The sequence below is a fragment of the Hemicordylus capensis genome, chromosome 2, assembly GCF_027244095.1.
Source record: "Hemicordylus capensis ecotype Gifberg chromosome 2, rHemCap1.1.pri, whole genome shotgun sequence".
NCBI lineage: Eukaryota > Metazoa > Chordata > Lepidosauria > Squamata > Cordylidae > Hemicordylus > Hemicordylus capensis.
This window is the reverse complement of record NC_069658.1, coordinates 348,753,780-348,773,858: the sequence shown is the minus strand read 5'-3', so window position 1 is coordinate 348,773,858 and position 20,079 is coordinate 348,753,780. Positions and strand designations below refer to the sequence as shown.

General features: G+C 44.9%; 1 protein-coding gene across 11 annotated transcripts in view; it reads left to right on the top strand.

Annotated features, from left to right (window-relative positions):
* LOC128347301 (uncharacterized) overlaps positions 1-19,552 on the top strand; it is a 35,965-nt gene extending 16,413 nt beyond the window's left edge. For 2 of the 11 annotated variants that reach the window (XM_053301745.1, XM_053301746.1), the window contains 4 exons: positions 16,721-16,920; positions 17,015-17,041; positions 17,839-17,974; positions 19,206-19,552. In XM_053301745.1, coding sequence (XP_053157720.1) covers positions 16,835-16,920; positions 17,015-17,041; positions 17,839-17,974; positions 19,206-19,325 — 369 coding nt within the window. In that variant the 5' untranslated portion in view covers positions 16,721-16,834 and the 3' untranslated portion in view covers positions 19,326-19,552. Of the gene's footprint in view, positions 1-542; positions 930-1,659; positions 6,971-11,058; positions 11,076-14,219; positions 16,921-17,014; positions 17,042-17,833; positions 17,975-19,205 lie in introns of those variants that run through there. The other 9 variants (XM_053301742.1, XR_008317492.1, XM_053301741.1 and 6 more) reach the window with 9 other exon arrangements.
* The last annotated feature ends 527 nt before the right edge of the window (positions 19,553-20,079 follow it).

Sequence of the window (20,079 nt, the reverse complement as noted above, 5' to 3'; positions counted from 1 at the left end):
CATATCAGGTGGTATATAAATATGATAAATAAACAAATATAAACCGTAATGAAGCAGCCAAAAATCACCATCTGGAAAACTTCCAGAGAGAAAACATTGCTTGCCTCAGAGATTCCAGCTAGAGTAGTTCCTCCTTTCCATCTTTCCAGGGCTACTTACAGCCATGTTTGCACTGGCTATGGGGAAGAGGCATAAATACCTCAGGAGGGAAATTAATAGATTTGGGGCCAGTTTGAGTGATATGCCCATGCTGGCCCACCTACTGCTGAATTAGCGACATGCATAAGTACATCTCGCTCCCCTTCCCAGCACGTTTTTCTTCTCTGAAATAGATTGTATGTGAGAGGGCAATTTGGACCCCACCTCCATATCATTAGAAGACTGGGAATGAGCATTGGAACAGGAAATGAAACATGCTCCTTCATGTCCCCAATCATGAGATAGACAGATCACAACTCAGTGACAGAGAGAAAAGGGAAACCGTAATTCTGCCTCATAAATTTTAGCCTCAGGAAGAGATAATGATAACAGATCAGGTAATTTAGAATTTGTTATGCTCACATAAAATATGCATGATAGGGATAATGCAAAGAATCCCCTGTCTTCCTACAACTTGTGATTTCTAGCAGGTATTTGAGGGTTTGCCTTTAACAACTTGGCTTGGGGGAAGTGTACAGTAGTTTTAAATTTGCCTAGATCCCATCATGAAGCTACCCCTAGACTGTGCTGCAGAACTGTTGGCTATGGTGGTACATCTGCTGGTAACCTCCAGACTGTATTACTGTAATGCACTCTATGTAGTCTAGAAACTACAGTTGGTTAAGAATGTGGCAGCCAGGCTGGTCTCTGGGTCATCTCGGAGAGACCATATTACTCTCGTACTGAAGGAGTTATACTGGCTGCCAATATGTTTCTGGGCAAAATACAAGGTGTTAGCTATAACCTATAAAGCCCTAAACAGTTTGGGCCCTGGGTATTTAAGGGAACGTCTTCTTCGTTATGAACCCCTCCACCCATTGAGATCATCATGAGAGATCCATCTGCATTTGCCACTGGCTTGTCTGGTGGCTACTCGGGCACGGGCCTTCTCCGTTGCTGCCCTGAGGCTTTGGAATGTGCTCCCTAGTGAAATAAGAGCCTCCCCATCGCTGACAATTTTTAAAAAGTCTTTAAAGACGCATCTGTTCACCCAGGCTTTTAACTGATACTGTTTTTATTGTTTTTAAAGTTGTTTTAGAATATTGTTTTAAAAATTTTAAATGGTTATGTTTTAAATTTCTTGTTTTTGTTTTTAACTGTTTTACTTTTGTTTTTATCTTGTTGTAAACTGCCCAAAGACGTATGTTTTGGGGGGTATAAAAATATGTAAAATAATAATAACTATTATTATTTCTTGTTTACACAGTCAGACAGGTGTTATTGACTGGTTTGTTTTATCCAGACATCGAGTCCTTCCCAAGGACCTGGGATGGCTGAATTTTATCATCAATACTGTTGGCAACTTGAAGAAAGAAACAGAGGGTTTAATACTGAAGAATGCCCCTCCTCTGGCCCGTTGCCTGGGGAGGGCGATTTGTCCCAGCCCCGGCAACAGGCAAGGAAGACGACTGATTGGTTCTCGGGCCGGAGGGGCGGGGCTTGACGGCCGTTATCGGCGTCTCCCCGCCCTTCCTTTTCAGTTCTGCCCGAGTTTTTGACGTTTGAGTTTTTCAGTGGTTTGCTGGGGCCCCGTTCGGCCCTAATAGGCGGTCCGGACTCGGACCGTAGGGGAGTGGGGACCCGGGCGGTTGGGTTGGTGGTCGGCGGCTGCGGCCGCGGTGGCATTTTTTGGCCGATTCGGCCTGTGGGGAGGCTGGGTCGGGGGTTGACGGCGGCAGCAGCGGCAGCATTGTGGGTGTTGGGCCGAGTCTGCAGCCACGTGGGGCAGCAGTGGCGATCTAGCCTTCGGTGGGGGGGCCGTCCGGCCGGTATTTGGGCTGATTGGCCTGGAGGGGCCCCCGGGTGGGGGGATTGTTCTAGGCTGCTGGTTGCTTGGGCTGCGAGCCCACTAGGGGGTGCTAGGGACTCCCTGGGAGGCTGTTGCCGGGCTGACAGGCCCGGGTGATTGACAGCTCTTACAGGCCCGGGTGATTGACAGCTCTTAAGGCTTTTTCCCTCTGTCTCTGTTGGGCCTTCTGGGTATGGCTGCCTGGGAGGAGTGTAGCCTAGCACTGTGGGGTGTGATCAGTGGGAATGCTGCTTGTTTTGGATTAGTCGATATATCTAATTAAAAATAAATAGATAGATATAAAATAATTAAGTAAATACATAAATATATAAATAATTTATTAATTTAATTAAAAAAAAACACCACCAAACCAGTAGAGACAGAAGGAGTATTGAACAATTTCGTACGTAATAAAATCAAATAAGGGTAGAGTGGTCATGCCTCCCAGGAAGGCAAAAGGGAAAGCCGGGGGGAAGCCGATCAAGCCTCCTAAGCGTCCTGCACCCCAGTCTTCATCGTCGGATGAGGATGATGGGGAAATGACCCTCATTAAGGGGATGATACAGCGGCTGGAGGCTTTGGAGCGGGCCAAGGCGCTGCCATCAGATATGGGGGCAGGGCCTTCTGGTAAGGGGGGCAGAACTCGGACGAGGGGGGCCGCAAGGACTCAGTTAATTGATTCTTTATCTGTCAGACTGAAGGCCATGGAGGAGAGGCTAAGCGGCCCGAGTGATGTGCCAGTGGTAGTTTTGGATGAGGCAGCAGTTCCGGGGGCGTTGCAGCAGGAGGAGTCTTCGGCGGTGGTGGAGATGTCGGCTGTTGCTCAGCCGGGTGAGCCTGGATCTGTTGCACCACACGGCGGTACCGGCCAGTGGTCGTGGTTTCCCTGGCCGATGCCAGCCGCTGGGGGTTGGGGCCCTGCCCCCTGGGGGGTCACACATACATACCCAGGTGGGTTGGTGGGTCCTTTGCCAGGGGTGGGGCCGAGTACGCAAGGGGTGGCTGAGCAGGTGTGGCAAGGGGTCGTGCCTGCTTCCAGTGGACCTGGGTTGCCACCCATGCAGGGTGCAGGTTGGTATCCTAGGGGGGTTATGCCTACACCTCAGCATTCTCCGTATGGGGCAGTGGGGTTGCCTTTGGGGGATCACCTTTTCCTGGCCACTAAGGAGAAGATTTTGAAAGGGGAATACGTTGACATATTCTCCTTGTTATTTAGGGAACCCGAGGTAAAGCATAAGGAGGGTGAGTCGTGTAAAGACCACGCTGTGACGAAGCGTAAGCCAGTTGAGAAATCCTGGAATAACTGGCTTTCGGGTTTTACGATTTATATGGGGGTGGTCATTCTGGCACAGCCGGCCAGAGCCCTGGTGTTAGTTAAGTATATGGACATTATCCATCGGGCTGTGTCGGACTTTGCTGGCAATGCTTGGGTCCGATATGATGAGAATTTTAGGATGCGAGCCGCTTTGGATCCATCCCTGCCATGGGATGCGCCTCATTTGGAGCTGTGGGTTCTCATCATGTCGCCGACGCGGCCAGTGGACGGTGAGAGATCGGACAGCGGGCATCTGTTATCCAAGGCAGCGGCACTGTCTTTTCCCGCTGTTGCGGGCCAGCCGTGGGTTCAACCCCAGTCGGTTTGCTGGGAGTATAATCGCAGTGGCCGCTGTGGAAGACAGGCCTGTAAGTTTAGACACGTGTGTAGCATCTGTGGTGCCAAGCACCCGAGCTCTTCGTGCCCCAGGGCTCGTGGCTTCGAGGCAGGATCTAAGCCAAGGTTCGATGGGGGCAAGAAGGGGGGCCCTCCCGCACCCCCTTCGGGTAAAGGGGCCCAGCCCAGTTAGACTGGACGTTTTGGAGCAGCTGTTAATAGGCTACCCTAATCGGGAGGCTGCTGCCTTGTTGAGTTCAGGGTTTAAAGAAGGTTTTAGGATTCCGACGTTATCTCATAGGGTGGCCTTTATGGCCGATAACCTTAAATCGGTTAAAGGGATGGAGGTGGTAGTGGCCAGGAAGATAGGTAAGGAGGTGGCTGCCGGGAGGGTGGCTGGGCCTTTCGATCTTCCCCCCTTTGACAATTTGAGGGTTTCCCCGTTGGGAGTTGTCCCGAAGAAGGCTCCAGGCGAGTACCGCCTCATACATCACCTGTCCTTTTTGGGTATCGAGTTGGATACGGTGGTTGGGTGTTCGCGTCTCCTGTTGGAGAAGTTGGCGACGCTGTGGGGTCTTATTGGGGCCATGCAGGTGGCGCGGAAGGTTTCCCTTAAGGAGCTGCAGGTGGTGTTGGTCATTTGAATTTCGCCTGCAGGGTGGTGGTACCCGGGAGGGCATTTTTGAGGCGCCTTTGCGACCTGATGTCCGGTTTGCGGGCTCCTCACCATAGGGTAAGGCTTACGGAGGGGGTTAAGGCAGACTTGGCAGTATGGGGCACGTTTTTGGAGCAATTTAATGGTGTTTCATTCTGGAGGGCAGAGCAGCTAGTTGAGGCAGAGCTGCAGGTCCATTCAGACGCGGCTGGGGGAGCGGGGTTTGGCGTTTATTTTCGTGGGCGCTGGTGTTATGGGTGTTGGCCGGTTGGTTGGGAGAGGGCCGGTATCACTAGGGACCTTACCTTTTTGGAACTATTCCCCATTGTGGTGGCAGTGCACCTTTGGGCTGGGGAGTTCTCTAACTCCACAGTTCAGTTTTGGTGCGACAATCAGGCAGTAGTGCAGGTTGTCAATTCACAGACGTCACGGTCCCCTCGGGTCATGGGCTTGGTTAGAGCTTTTGTTTTGCAGTGTTTACGTGCCAACATTTTATTTGTGGCGCGACATGTTCCAGGGCTTCAGAATGACATCGCTGATGCCCTGTCTCGGTTTCAGTTGGACAGGTTTCGGGAACTGGTGCCGGAGGCTATGCGGGACCCGGAGGTCATGCCGGAAGCCCTGTGGAGGCTTGGCGCGTAGCTGCGCGGCAGGCCATCGATGCCTCCTTGGCGCCTAGTACCAGGGTTAGTTATCGGGCGAAGGTAGGGGCATTCTCTACGTTTAAGAGACAAGAGGGCCTTGTGGAAGCATGGCCTGTGCCTGTGGAACATGTTATGCAGTTCCTGGTGTCTCTTTTTAGGGCAGGTAAGGCGGTCTCGACCATGGGAGGCTACGTCTCCGCTTTGGCCTTCGAGGCTCAAGTGCAGGGGGTGCAGGACACTACAGGTGATCCTAGGGTTAAACGCATGCTGGAGGGGTGGGCGCGGCAGCAGCCCAGGGGCCCGGATAAAAGGAGGCTACTAACCTTGGACATGGTGGCTGCACTGATTCGCCATTTACCTGTCTGTTGCTCTTCCCCTTGGGAAGCTACATTAATGAAGGCTGCCTCCTTGGTTTACTTTTTTGGGGCTTTTAGACCCAGTGAAGTTTTGCCACGGGGTAGGCATTCACCTGTGGGGCGTTGCCTGCAGTTTGGGGATTTGTCGTTTGAGGGTAGGGGAGTCACGTTGCTACTCCGTAGCTCCAAGACTGATCAGAAGGGGAAGGGGCAGGTGATTAGGCTCCATGCTGCCTCGGACCCGGGAATGTGTCCAGTGATGGCCTTACGGCAGTGTGTAGCAGGTGGTCCCAAGGCATCTGGGTGTTTATTTGTCCATGAGAGGGGGGATCCTTTAACCCAGTATCAGCTATGGGCTGTTCTGAGGAAGGCTATGGCCTGTGCTGGTGTGTCAGACTTGGGGTTTAGCCTGCACTCCTTTAGAATTGGGGCAGCTACTACAGCCAGTGGCCTGGGTTTGGAGGCGAGGGATGTGCAGAGGATTGGACGGTGGAAGTCTGATGCTTTTTTACGCTATGTGCACTAAAGCGGCACAGTTGCGGCTGTTTGTTACCTGTTTGTTCTTTTAACAGGTGCTGGCGGGGCAGCGGCTCCGGTGAGAGGTGCTGGCGGGGCAGCGGCTCCTGTGAGAGTACTCCTGTGTGGCCATTCCTTGGTGTTTTGGGCATACAAGAGGGCCAGCGCCTCACGTTTTGGGACCCAACTCGGTCTGGGACAGCAGTCCAGAGTGTCTTGGTTGGGTATGCGGGGGATGCTTTGGGGACAGTTACTCCCAACTCTGTTAGATTATGTTGATAGGTGTTCCTGTCCGGATATTTTGGTCGTGCATTTGGGTGAGAACGACTTGGGCAAGCGATCAGGTCTCTCCATCATTCAACAAGCCTCTTCTGATTTTGGGTCCTTGCGGGATAGATTTCCAGGGATGAGGATTGTGTGGGTCGAGTGGCTCCAGCGCAGAGTTTGGCGCGGGGTGCACTCTCTAAGGGGGGTTGAACGAGCTCGACGTAAGGCGTCTAAGGCTATTGGCCGGCTCGTTCTTGAGGATGGGGGCTGGGTGTTGGCACAGCCCGGCCTGTCGGCTTCATTGCCGCACTTGTTTAGGCCTGACGGGGTCCACCTGTCTGTTCAGGGCTGCGATTTGTACCTATCCAATATTCAGAGGGGGCTTGGGGAAGTTGTTGGGGAGTGGTGGGGCAGGAAGGCCAAGCTAGGCTGACCTCCCTGTGTGGCAGGGACAGTGCGGGTTTTGGTGGGAAATAGTTGGGTTTAACTTCGGTGAGCACCCTTGGGACGAGTTAATTGGTGATTGGTCAGTCGCTCCCTTGTGGCTTGTGCGGCCCAGGGAGGACGACTTGCCATGAACCGGCTTCAGGACTTTGCAGATCCTTGGGCTGCGCGGTCCGGGGTGTGCAAAGCCTAGAAGGTTCCAGACCCTCGATTGGGGGTTGGTTGAAAGGAGACGGATCAGGACAGTGCCTGATGCTCTCCTGAGCCAGGGTGTGTCGCCCAAGCATGGTCAGGGGTGGACTCGGGGTCCAAACCTGGCCAATGCTAGGCCCCGCACTGTCTGGGTGGTTGAACATCACTGTCAAGTTCGCTTGCTCACAGTTGATTCTTGTAATAAAGTTATGACCAATTCACCCAACAAATTGTGTCGGTGTCGTCTTTGCCTGGGGTCTGGGGACAAAGAGTATTTCTTTCTGAAAGTATTTCTTCTGAGTATTTCTCAGAAGTATTTCTTCAGAGTATTTCTTCTGATGAGTATGAAGAAAGGAACAGAGGGTTTAAAACAGAGGGAATAATAATAATAATAATAATATAATAATAATAATACACCCCCAGTGAGGCACTACCTTGGCGTGGTTGTGGGGCTTGTGTGCTCTGAGGAAGGGGAGAGCTATGCCAGAGGTCCAACCATACTGGACAGGTCTCACCAGAGGAGCCAGACAAAGAGTGCCTCTCCCATCAACAATATGGTGAGATGTAACTTTAATAAATCTATACCGGATCGGTCGTCGCCCGGGTCAAAAACCTAGAAACGCCAAATAACCTAGAAACACCAAATAAAGAAGAAACAGTGCAATTCTGGGGGAAATTATGGGACAATCCAATAGATTATAATAAAAAAGCAGGCTGGATGAAAGAGGTCAAAAAATGTAACCAACAAATGCAAGATCTAATAATAACACCAGAATTAATATGTGAAAGAGCAAAGAAAATTAAAAATTGGACTGCGCCAGGTGACGATGAACTGCATAGCTTTTGGCTTAAAGACCTAACAAGCCTTCATAAACAACTCTCAAAACAGTTCAATCACATTATGAAAGGCGGTGATATTGAACAATGGCTAACAACTGGGAAAACTCATCTCATCATGAATGACCCAGCAAAAGGTGAAGTTCCAAGTAATTATAGACCGATCACCTGCCTGCCAACCATGTTCAAATTATTAACTGGAATAATAGCAGATGAAGTGATGCAACACTTATTAACTAACAAACAGCTTCCAGTTGAACAGAAAGGAAATTGCCCGAACACCAGAGGCACAAAAGACCAGCTGCTGATTGACAAAATGATTTTAGAAAACTGCAAGAGAAGAAAAACCAATCTAAGTGTTGCATGGATTGACTAGAAGAAAGCCTTCGATTCATTGCCTCACACATGGATACTAAAATGTTTAGAAACAACTGGTGTCAGCAAAAACATTCAGATATTTATTTAAAAAGCAATGAGCATGTGGAGTTAACAATCAATGGCGAGGCACTTGGACAGGTTAGCATTAGAAGAGGCATTTTCCAAGGGGACTCACTATCCCCTCTATTGTTTGTAATTGCCATGACCCCACTTTCACAAATACTAAACAAAACAGGCCTCAGATACCAAACATCTAAAACATCAAGTCAAATCAACCACCTGCTGTACATGGACGATCTGAAGTTGTATGCAAAGTCCCAGTCAGAAATCGAATCACTGCTAAACACTGTCCTTATATTCAGTAGCGATATAGCAATGGAGTTTGGACTAGACAAGTGTGGTGCATTAATAATGAAAAGAGGAAAAATAACAAAAACAGAAGGAACAGAACTGCCCAATGGAAGCAAGATCAAGAACCTGGAAGAGAAAGAACGTTACAAATACTTGGGCATTCTCCAGGCTGATAACATCGCACACACTGAAGTTAAAAGAAAAATGGGAAGTGAATACATCAGGAGAGTTAGAAAAATCCTCAAGTCCAAACTCAATGGCGGGAACACCATACAAGCCATAAACACCTGGGCTATACCTGTTATCAGATACAGTGCAGGAATAATAGACTGGACCCAGGCAGAGCTAGAGACGCTAGATCGTAAGACCAGGAAAATCATGACCATCAATCATGGTCTGCACCCCCGCAATGATGTCGATAGGCTATACCTCCCTCGCAGCTCAGGTGGAAGAGGAATGCTGCAAGTCTATCAAACAGTAGAGGAGGAGAAAAGAGGCCTTGAAGAATATATCAAGGACAGTGAAGAAGATGCACTTAAAATGGTCAATAATGCAAAACTATTCAACACCAATGAAAGAAAACAGGCCTACAAGAAAGAACAAGTCAAGAACCGGGCAGAAAAATGGAGAAATAAGCCCCTGCATGGTCAATATTTGCACAATATAAGTGGAAAATCAGACATCACCAAGACCTGGCAATGGCTTAAGAATGGCAACTTGAAGAAAGAAACAAGAGGGTTTAATACTGGCTGCACAAGAACAGGCACTAAGAACAAATGCAATAAGAGCAAAAGTTGAAAAATCAACTACAAACAGCAAGTGCCGCCTTTTTATAGAAGCAGATGAAACAGTGGACCACCTGATCAGCTGTTGTAAGAAGATTGCACAGACTGACTACAAACAAAGGCATGACAAGGTAGCAGGGATGATACACTGGAACATCTGCAAAAAATACAAGCTACCTGTAGCCAAGAATTGGTGGGACCATAAAATTGAAAAAGTTGAAGAAAATGAAGATGTAAAAATATTATGGGACTTCCGACTACAAACAGGCAAACATCTGCCACACAATACACCAGATACAACTGTAGTCGAAAAGAAAGAAAAACAAGTCAAAATAATCGACATAGCAATACCAGGGGATAGCAGAATAGAAGAAAAAGAAATAGAAAAAATTACAAAATACAAAGATCTACAAATTGAAATGGAAAGGCTGTGGCAGAAAAAGACCAAAATAATCCCAGTGGTAATTGGCGCCCTGGGTGCAGTTCCAAAAGACCTTGAAGATCACCTCAACACCATAGGGGCCACAGAAATCACCACCAGCCAATTACAAAAAGCAGCTTTATTCGGAACAGCCTATATTTTGCGACGATATCTATAACAACAGCAACAACATTGACAATAAAATTCAGCCATCCTAGGTCCTTGGGAAGGACTCGATTTCTGTATAAAACAAACCAGTAAACCGCCTTGGGGTTGTTTTTTAATGAAAGGCGGTATAGAAATGTAAAAATAAATTAAAAATAAATAAATAACACCTGTCTGACTGTGTAAATAAATAATAATAATAAACTTCTAACCGCTGCATCACACTTAAGAACATAAGAACAAAAGAACAGCCCTGCCCGATCAGGCCCAAGGCCCATCTAGTCCAGCATCCTGTTTCTCACAGAGGCCCACCAGATGCTGCTGGAAGCCACAAGCAGGAGTTGAGGGCGTGCCCTCTCTCCTGCCATTTCTCCCCTGCAACTGGTTCTCAGAGCCATACTGCCTTTTGAGACTGGAGGTGGCCCACAGCCCTCCGACTAGTAGCCATTGATGGACCTCTCCTCCATGAAGTTATCCAAACCCCTCTTAAAGCCATCCAGGTTGTTGGCTGTCACTATATCCTGTGGCAGAGAGTTCCACAAGTGGATCACACGTTGTGTGAAAAAGTACTTCTGTTTGTTGGTCCTAGACCTCCTGACAATCAATTTCATGGAGTGACCCCTGGTTCTAGTGTTGTGTGAGAGCGAAAAGAATCTCTCTCTCTCCACTTTCTCTACACCATGCATGACCTTATAGACCTCTATCATGTCTCCCCGCAGTCGTCTTTTTTCTAAGCTAAAAAGCCCCAGGTGTTGTAGTCTTGCCTCATAAGAAAGGTGCTCTAGGCCCCTGATCATCTTGGTTGCCCTCTTCTGCACCTTTTCCAGTTCAACAATATCCTTTTTAAGATGTGGTGACCAGAATTGTACACAGTACTCCAAGTGTGGTCGCACCATAGTTTTGTATAAGGGCATTATAATGTTAGCTGTTTTATTTTCAATCCCCTTCCTAATGATCCCTAGCATGGAATTTGCCTTTTTCACAGCTGTCACACATTGAGTCGACACTTTCAACGAGCTGTCCACCACAACCCCAAGATCCCTCTCCTGGTCAGTCACCGACAGCTCGGATCCCATCAGCATATACTTGAAGTTGGGGTTTTTTGTCCCAATGTGCATCACTTTACACTTGCTAACATTGAACTGCATTTGCCATTTTGTCGCCCACTCCCCCAGTTTGGAGAGATCCTTTTGGAGCTGCTCAGAATCCATTTTGGATTTCACTACCCGGAAGAGTTTGGTATCATCTGCGAATTTGGCCACTTCGCTACTTACCCCTGCTTCTAGATCATTAATGAATAAATTAAAAAGCACCGGCCCCAGTACAGATCCCTGAGGGACCCCACTTCTTACTTCCCTCCATTGTGAAAACTCTCCATTTATACCTACTCTCTGTTTCCTGTCTTTCAGCCACTTCTCAAGCATGGGTAAGAATTCAGGACAACGTGGGACAAAGGGGAGAAGCCTCTAATACTAACATCCAGCCAACCCACACCCCATGCTCTTGTACCACCTTAGCCAGCCACTGCTCAGTCCATTGCTTCTTGGATGGGCCTGATCAACTTGCCGAGTCAACCTACCCTATGGACAGGGATGGTTATTGACTGGCGAGTCCCTCACCTAGCTTTACCTTAGAAATCCCCAAGGGAAGGGTAACCGCAGGTTGGGAGATGCCCGAAAAGCTTGTCAGCTTTGTAAGCCAACTCTTCACTCCTGGCCAACTGCAAGCATGGCTCCATTTCCCACAGTTCAGGAGCCATTTATTTATTTATTTATTTACACAGTCAAACAAGTGTTATTGACTGGTTTGTTTTATCTAGATATCAAGTCCTTCCCAAGGACCTGGGATGGCTGAATTTTATTATCAGTGTTGTTGCTATTATTATTATAGATATTTATTTATAGATAGTTATTCTAGATATCGTTGAAGAATATAGGCTGTTCCCAGTAAAGTTGCTTTTTGTAATTGGCTGATGGTGATTTCTGTGGCCCCTATGGTGTTGAGGTGCTCTTCAAATCCTTTGAAAAAATTCAGGTAGCTTCCTTGCCCCTACCCGGCACTACCACCAACCCCACACCGCTCTAGGCCACCCCTTTCCCCCCGACGTGAAGCGATACACCCTCCATTATACCTAATGGGGGGAAACCTTAAAGACGCGTAAACTTCAGAAATTCACCAAAAATCAGCCCTCTGCCCAATCACTCTGCAATTGGGGTGGTAGCCTCCATCCATTAGGCTCTACCACCCCACTCTTTTGGCCCAGATCCCACGTTATGCCCCCTATCTGCCCCAAAGACACTAAAACTTCAGAAATTCACCAAAAATCAGCCCGTTGCCCAATCCCTCTGCAATTGGGGTGGTAACCTCCACCCATTATGCACTACCTCCCCACCCCACTATTTTGCCCCTGGGACCCGAAATTTGAGCAGACATCACATCAGACCTTTTTGCATTGAAATCAATGGGAGGCAAAAAGGCGGGAAATTCAAATAGACGTCATTGCTCAAAATGGAGGGGGATCTATTGGCCACAAAATGGAGGACCAAAACATCCAAATATTTCGGATGCGAAACAGGGGTGATTCGTTTTGGATCCAAAATTATTCGGGGCTCTTCGTGGGTGATTCGGTTTGGATCCAAATCACCCGAAATTCACTGTTTCGGGTACAGATCATTCTGTACCCGAAATGTTTCGCACATCCCTAACCTACATACAAGTTGTGAAATCCCTATATATTTGGCAAATGGAAAACTGATGTATGCAGAAAGCAAAGGATCTGCACAGTTGCTCTGCAAACTGGAGAAAGGAAAAACCATTGGATTAAAAATTGAAAAAGCTTTGTATGTGCCTCCTCTAGAAACAAGTCTGATGTCTGTAAAATATGCTACAGAAAGCGGCTACTGAGTAAAATTTAAAGGGGGGCACTGTTCCATTACTCATAAACAGGAATTGCTTACAAAAGCAGCTTTACAAGAGAATGCATTGTTTGAAGTAGAATGTGTGACTGAAAAGGGAATGGGCCAACTCACCGCTGGTCAATTGGATGCGGCTAACTCACCGCAGGGACAACTTGCTGCAGGGAACAATGCCACTCCCCCCACCCCTCAAGCTCGTCCTGTCACTTTGGCTTTTGATCTGGAGGGGACAAGCGGGAGGGAGGCGAGAGGAAGCTAAATTTCCACCTACCACACCCAAAGCATGTCTTTCACGTTCTGCAGTGGAAGGAAGAATCTCTTTGCATTCCTACCTGTGGGGTTGTGCCTCATGAGAAGTGAAAAGTCAGGTGCGAAGCCTGCGCCAGAGCTTTAGAGCAGGCGAGCTGCCATTTTCCTCCACATATTGCCCCTTTGCGGGTCTCCCAAAAGCAGCAGCAGACCACCTCACGTGTATCCCAGGGATATTAACAATCCAGCTCAGTAACAAATAGATCAGATTGATGGCAAATATGAAAAAGGGGCTATTTTGATCCAATATGGCATTCTGGTCACCTCTCCAGAGATGATAAATAATTCAGATTGGTGACAAATATGAACTCTGGAGTTAGTAACAATTATACTGTGGACTTGCAGACATCTAGAAGCCTGAGCATGTATAAACTTATCCAAGCTCTGGCAGTTGTACAGGGCTGGGCCCAGAAACAGAGTGGGGAAATTGATCCACACCAGACATTTCAGTTCTCATGAGGCACAACCCCACAAGTAGGAATGCAGAGAGATTCTTAGACAGTCTAACACCACACCAAATACAAGCATGTTTTGACAACTGTGTGGTTATTTTGAAACCCCACAGTGTCCAACAAGAGGCTATATTCGCTATGGGGAGGATGCTAGGAGATGTGCCAGTTTTCAACATGCGGATAATGCGGCCCAGGTGAGATAAGTGATATGGGAAGGATGCTAGGAGATATGCCAGTTTTCAACATGCAGATAATGCAGCCCAGACTACAGCCCAGTCTCTTGTTCATGCAAAAATAAATTAATAGATAAAAGCCTAACAGTCTGCACAATCCTGCAGAGAGAACGATTGGCATGGCATCTTGATATCTTCTCTGCCATGTAAGCAGTTTTATGCTGGGCCATAAGGTGCGGTGAGTTGTACTTTCCTGCAGAGAATTAAAAAACAACAATACAACATGCACACACAACTTGGTCAGGAAATCTCCTCCTAAGAGTTTTGCTAAACAATTCAAAATTCAACTACACACCAGATCCCCCAAGTGTTCTGTTAATATCTCTGGGATACACGTGAGGTAGTCTGCTTTAATAAGCGAACTCAGCAGCAAGGTCTGCTGCTGCTTTGGGAAGACCTGCAAAGGGACAATGTGCGGAGGGAAATGGCAGCTCACCTGCTCTGAAGCTCTGGTGCAGGCTTCGCACCTGACATTTCACTTCTCATGAGACACAACCCCACAGGTAGGAATGCAGAGAGATTCTTCCTTCCACTACAGAACATGAAAGACATGCTTTGGTGGGTGGTAGGTGGAAATTTAGCTTCCTCTCGCCTCCCTCCCACTTGTCTCCTCTGGATCGAAAGCCAAATTGACAGGACGGGCTTGCGGGCAGGGGGAGTGGCATTGTTCCCTGCAGCGAGTTGGCTGTGTCCAATTGACCGGCAGTGAGTTGGCCACATCCATTTGACTGGTGGCAAATTGGCCACGTCCAATTGACCAGTGGCAAGTCGGCCACGGTGAGTTGGTCATGGTGAGTTGGCCATCGCGAGTTGTCATAGACCAAACTGAAAAGGCCAAAACTGTGAAGTAATGCACACACAAAGGATGTCTGAATTTGTGGCACAGAAGGTTAGGCCATAGAGATGCCAAAATGATATGTCAGGCTGAAAAGTTGGATTTGGTAAAGGATCTAAAAATAGCTCCCTGCAGCATGGAATCAAAGTGTACATGCTGCAAAGGCAATACAACCTGCTTTTCTTGCATGCAAAAACACAGCATCCTTTGGATCTGATTCATAGTGATGTTTGTGGACCTATGCAAGTTAATGCATCAGGAGGAAATAAATGTGTTCCTACTTTCATTGATGACTATTCTAGCTACACATATACATACCCGTTATGTGAAAAGGGACAAGTACTAGAAAGACTAAAAGAAAATGTTGCAAGAGTGAGCAACAAGTCTGGGAGAAAGCCACAGATCCTCTGCACTGACAATGGTGGCAAATACACTGGGAATGATGTCATAAATAAGATTCCTAAAGGAGGAGGGCATTGAAAACTGCACAAGCTAATGTCGGATTCCAACATAGATGAACTAAAACCCACTGAGATGTTTGAAGATAATCAAATTTTGAGTCATAACTTGCAGTTGTCCTAGTGGAAACAAAGCACTTTCTCACTTCCACCTCCAATTTCCACCCTCCATTTAGTTTCTAGCTTGTTACACTATGTCCATTCCTCTGTTTTCATTTGTTACTGATAGTAGTTTTGTACATTGTAAATTATGATAGGCTGTGGTTGGGAGGTTTGTAATCTGTATTAAGGCAAGTTCAGAATGCAGGTTTTGCATTCAAGGTGGTGATTCAGCATGTTTGAAAAAAAGCATACAGTTACAAACAGTTTTTTTTAATCCTCTGTGAGGAAACTCGGAACAAAGTTTAGTTTTTCTTGACATCAAAAGCATGTGATAAGCATGAAAAGTGTTTCTAGAAGTCCCAACATGTTTTAACATTGGCCCTACCATTAACATTCGAACATGACAATTATGATTAGTGGAAAGCAGTCTGAGAACTTTAAATCAGTAAAAGAATCAATGCAGGAGTTACCATTTAACCTGGCGCTTTATCAGAAAGATAAGTTTACTATTCAAGAAATTCTAGTTATGGTATAACCATAAAGTAATGTTGTATGCAGAGGATATTGCTACCAGTTTGAGTGATCCAAATATATCACTGCCTATAACAACACTGGAATGACCTGTTTTGAGAGTTCATGCTTCACAGATTTATCATCATATCTGCATACAAACAAAATCCTTAGGAGAAGAGGGTAGATTCCCTGCTCCACCCCAGGGAAGCTGCTCATTCTTTAGGTGTGAGGCAGCTATAGAAACTGGAAGAAGACAGTGTTCACCTTTAAGGAATGACAAATGGAGTTTTGAAGGAGAGGAAGGCGATGAAAAAGTTGTGGCTGATGAGTTTTGTCTTCAAGAAAATTCAGGAAGTTTCCACTCAGCGTACACTGTAACTCAAGCAGCTTGATGGACCTGGGATAACAAAATGGTTCTTTAGGAGCAAAGGAACTCCTCTCTACAGAAAGGAGAGATTCTACAGCATATCCAAAGCAGCATGTGCAGTTTGGTGATGGAGCGGGGAGTATCTTTAAAGGAACCATAATTGCTCTGGATTTACACTGGCTCATTTTTAGACAATGTCTTCTATCATTTATTCACATGGGCTGTCTAATCAAAATGCTAGACCTTTTCAAGATGATACTACATCAATCAAGTTTTTGAGACCTGAGATCTGATCAAAGTTCCACAAGACAGAATTTGAAAGCTTCAGAGACATCAAAGGTGCAGTCCTGCCAAGCCGAGATGTCAGATTACATGGGTTTTCCACTTATGTTCTCAACAAAATCTCATGAAGTCATGAAGTATATTGGACTCAAGGGGGAAGTTACATCTTCAGAATGCAACTATGCAGATGCAATACTTTCTTGGTATTCAAGGAAAGTTTCAGTTGTTACAAAAGGAAGAATCTACTAGATCTAGCAAAACAGCCCTCATAGAAAATCATTCACCATTGTTTCCTACTATTCAATATTGGCCAAATTAATCACTTGGGTAAAGATCTTTGAATTTCCCATGCAAAGAAAACCACAAAAGAGATGACTGAATTTCAGACTTAATTCCACTTAAAATGTACTTTCGACGCAAAAGAGGTGAAAGTGGGCACTTAGTTCCATGACCAGTTTCTCTTCCCCCTGTCACCCCATTATAAAGGGAATTTCGGGCAAGTCTTTAAAGGAGTTTCTCCAGCAATTTTGCCAACATCATTGTAGTAGCACTTGAACTTCACAATGCTTTCTTATGTACTCCTCTGTTGTTTGATCTTGGTACAGGTCAGAGGACAATGCACGGTCTCTGAGCTGACAAGAATAATAGCTAACCTTACTAAAGTAAGTATATACATGTTGTTGCTGCTGCCATTATTTGTATTTTTAAAAATGATTTGAATGTATAGCATGGTCATAGTTACAAATTTGCTGCAATATTGTTCTTTTAGAAAAATGATCTTGCAAGCTGTATGGCCAGAGAATTTGTAAGTGAATTAGCTTTTCCTCAAATTCTTTTTACATATGAAGAACATCATTAGTGATACTGACTTTTAATTTTTGCTATTTTCTTCTTTTCAGGAAAATACAACTTTTCCTACCACATGGGTAAGGTCATATTTCTGACATCCTAAATTTATTCAGGTTTAGAGAGTTATTTAAAATTATTTATTCAGGCTAGATAAATTTATATCACATTTTTGTTCTCAACATTCTATTATATTAGATGCTTACTGTATATTAGAGGCTGAATATTATCTATATTCATGTACTGGATATTGGACATCCAAAAAAGGTGTCTGCAATAATATCTAGGTATCTGGTCTTCCTAAAGTGCTGGTCAGATGGTCATGTTATATCCTTGCAAATCCAGTCTCTACTGTTTAACCTGTAATTAGCTGTAATTAGCAGCATTAGGTCATGGTCAAAGTTATTCTGCTGTGAATTGCCCATTCCCCTAAGTTAACAATTCGGAATGACTTCGAATCCATTTTTGAAATAACGATGAGTACCAATGTGTGACTGTGAATAACAATGTTAACAAGAATGGGATAATGTTTTACAATAGAGTCTATGCTAAAAATTTCAAACCAAATATAGCAATGCTGTATGTTAAGTGTTAAGAAAGGTTTCAAGCTAGTTAAAACAAAAAGTGCTAGATCTCCCTCTTAGTTTTCACCACACTTTTGCAACAAATGGTTGTACTATTTAATGTAAAATAAAAATAAATATTTAAATATTTCAGTAAATAAATTTACATTAAATAAATACTTAATGTAAAATAAAAATAAATAAATATTTATGTACAACTTTTTGTGTGTGTTTTATCGTTCCTATTAAAATACAGGCAATCATACTGCAGTTGGTTTCCATATTAACGTGCAATATGCTTTTTATCAGATAAGCTGTAAATGGTCATGCCTTCAGGAAGGATTTGAAAATATTAGAAAGAATTGCAAGAAACCGTGCTCCAAGTGCGGTCAAGAACTTGAAAAGGTTATTGAAAGGCAACAGAAAATAAGCAGAAGCCCCAAATGCCAAGTAAGTTAGAAACCACTAATGTGTGCAAAAAAGCATTTGACAAATAATTTACTATACTACTACTAAAAAAACCTACTACTACGCACTAGTAAAAATGGCTTGCACTTTGCAAACCTTCCAACAGTGACAGCAGTGGTGGGGGGCCGTGAGGACAAGGGGAAATACCTGTTAAAACGTGAGAATGTCAGCACTGGTGGCACCTGCCATCCGGTGGGTAGCCCGGGAGGCCACCCCGACCTGGCTGCTCAGACGGCGTCCATGCCTATGTGGCAGCCATTTGAACAGTCAGCATGGCAGTTGAGTGCCATGCTCTGTATTCAAATGGCTGCCAGACATCTGCAGATAGCAGCTCAGTAGGGGGGACAGTGTGGCCTCCCCACAGGATCCCCTCAGGCCCCTGCGCTTACTGCAGGATCCTGGGTGCCAGCAGTTCACCATTTTTTGCAGGTATTTCCCCCCACCCACCCTCACGGCCCTGTTGGAGCCATCACCACTATGTGACTCTAGTCTGCTCCTATGTCTCTGAGGTCTCATTCCTCATGCTTCCCAGTTGGAGATCTTTTCTACATTTCCAGGGCATTAAGATGGTTTCCCAGGGTTTAGGTTTTTTGGAAGCCTGGGTGAGATCCGGAACTTACCTGCAAAATCAGCAGGTTTCTATCTTCCATGGTTTGGTCTGGGAGTTTCATGTCACAGTCAGTGAGGGATTGTAGTTTGCAAGCAGCTTAACCACTTCTGTCTGTGAATTTAGGCTTTTCCTAGTTCTAGGAGGTATCATTTCCCATGCTCGTCAATGGGACAGTGGTCAGGGGAGCGGGGAGGTTGTCTGAGACTGAAAGACAGTGTTTTGCCTAAAGCCACTTAAAAAGATTGTGGCTGAGCTTTGAACTGACTTATAACCCAAGCTCCTCACTACCACACTACACTTTTTCTGTTACCTTTTGCTAACCTAGAAAGGTTAAAAAGGCACTTTACTTGCACCGTGCAACAGATCTTTCATCTTCATACCAATTGTTCACCCAGGCTTTTAATTAGACTTATAGTTTTTAGCATTGTGTTAAATTTTAAATTGTTTTAATGTTTTAATGTTTTATTTTGTTTCAGTTGCTATTGTCTTGTTGTAAACTGTCCAGAAACATAAGTTTTGGGTAGTATATAAATATGTTACATAAATAAATATAAATATATTTGCTTTTTAAAATGCATAAAATTATATTTTTTCTTTTCACAGAGCATACGTTGTCTGGAAACGTGTAAGCATTCTAATACAGGAACCATAATAGAATTTTTAAACGAGACCAAAAATGCTCTTCAAATCATTAACAGGAATGAAATACAAAGGATGAACTAAATAAAGTAGTATTATTTATTGTATTTATCACATAGGTCTTAAACCTAGAGGGAAACTGAACCATGCAAGTGCTAGCTAGCTCTCTGAAACTCATATTTTTTGTTTTTGTATTGTTTTAAGTTGATTGTTCTAAATGATTGTTTGCTGATTTTTGCTTTGTTGTTGTGCACTGCCCAGAGCCTCTGGATGTGGTGGTATAAAATGTAATAAATAAATAAATACACCTAGAGGAGTGGTCATATCAGTGTGTTGCAGCAAAACCACAAAAAATCCTATGATACCTTAAGGACTAACACATTTTTATTTCATTCTTATTCTTATCACAACAGTTAACAGCAATTCAAAAGCATGTACATAATTAACCTTTGCACATGTTTTGGTTTTCTAGTTAAAACATAAATAATTTTCTTTCTTTTTAAAAGATTACCATTTTGTCTCCCTTCCTTTATTCAAATACCCACTGGTAATTTTGTCAATACTTTATATTCATTCAGGTTTGTTTCCCATTCTTCTAACTGCAGCTTTCCCATTCTTCTAACTGCAGCTTTCCCATTCTTCTAACTGCAGCACCATATTTGTTGTCTGACATTGGGCATATACAGTTATTGCTAAATAAATCAAATAAGGGAACACTGATGTTATTGTTTTATCAATATTCTTTGTACAACTTAATACATAAATGTCTCGATCCATTGTAATATAACAGTCTGTAATCCTATAAACACATATTTCTATTTTCTGTCCAGTAATTCTG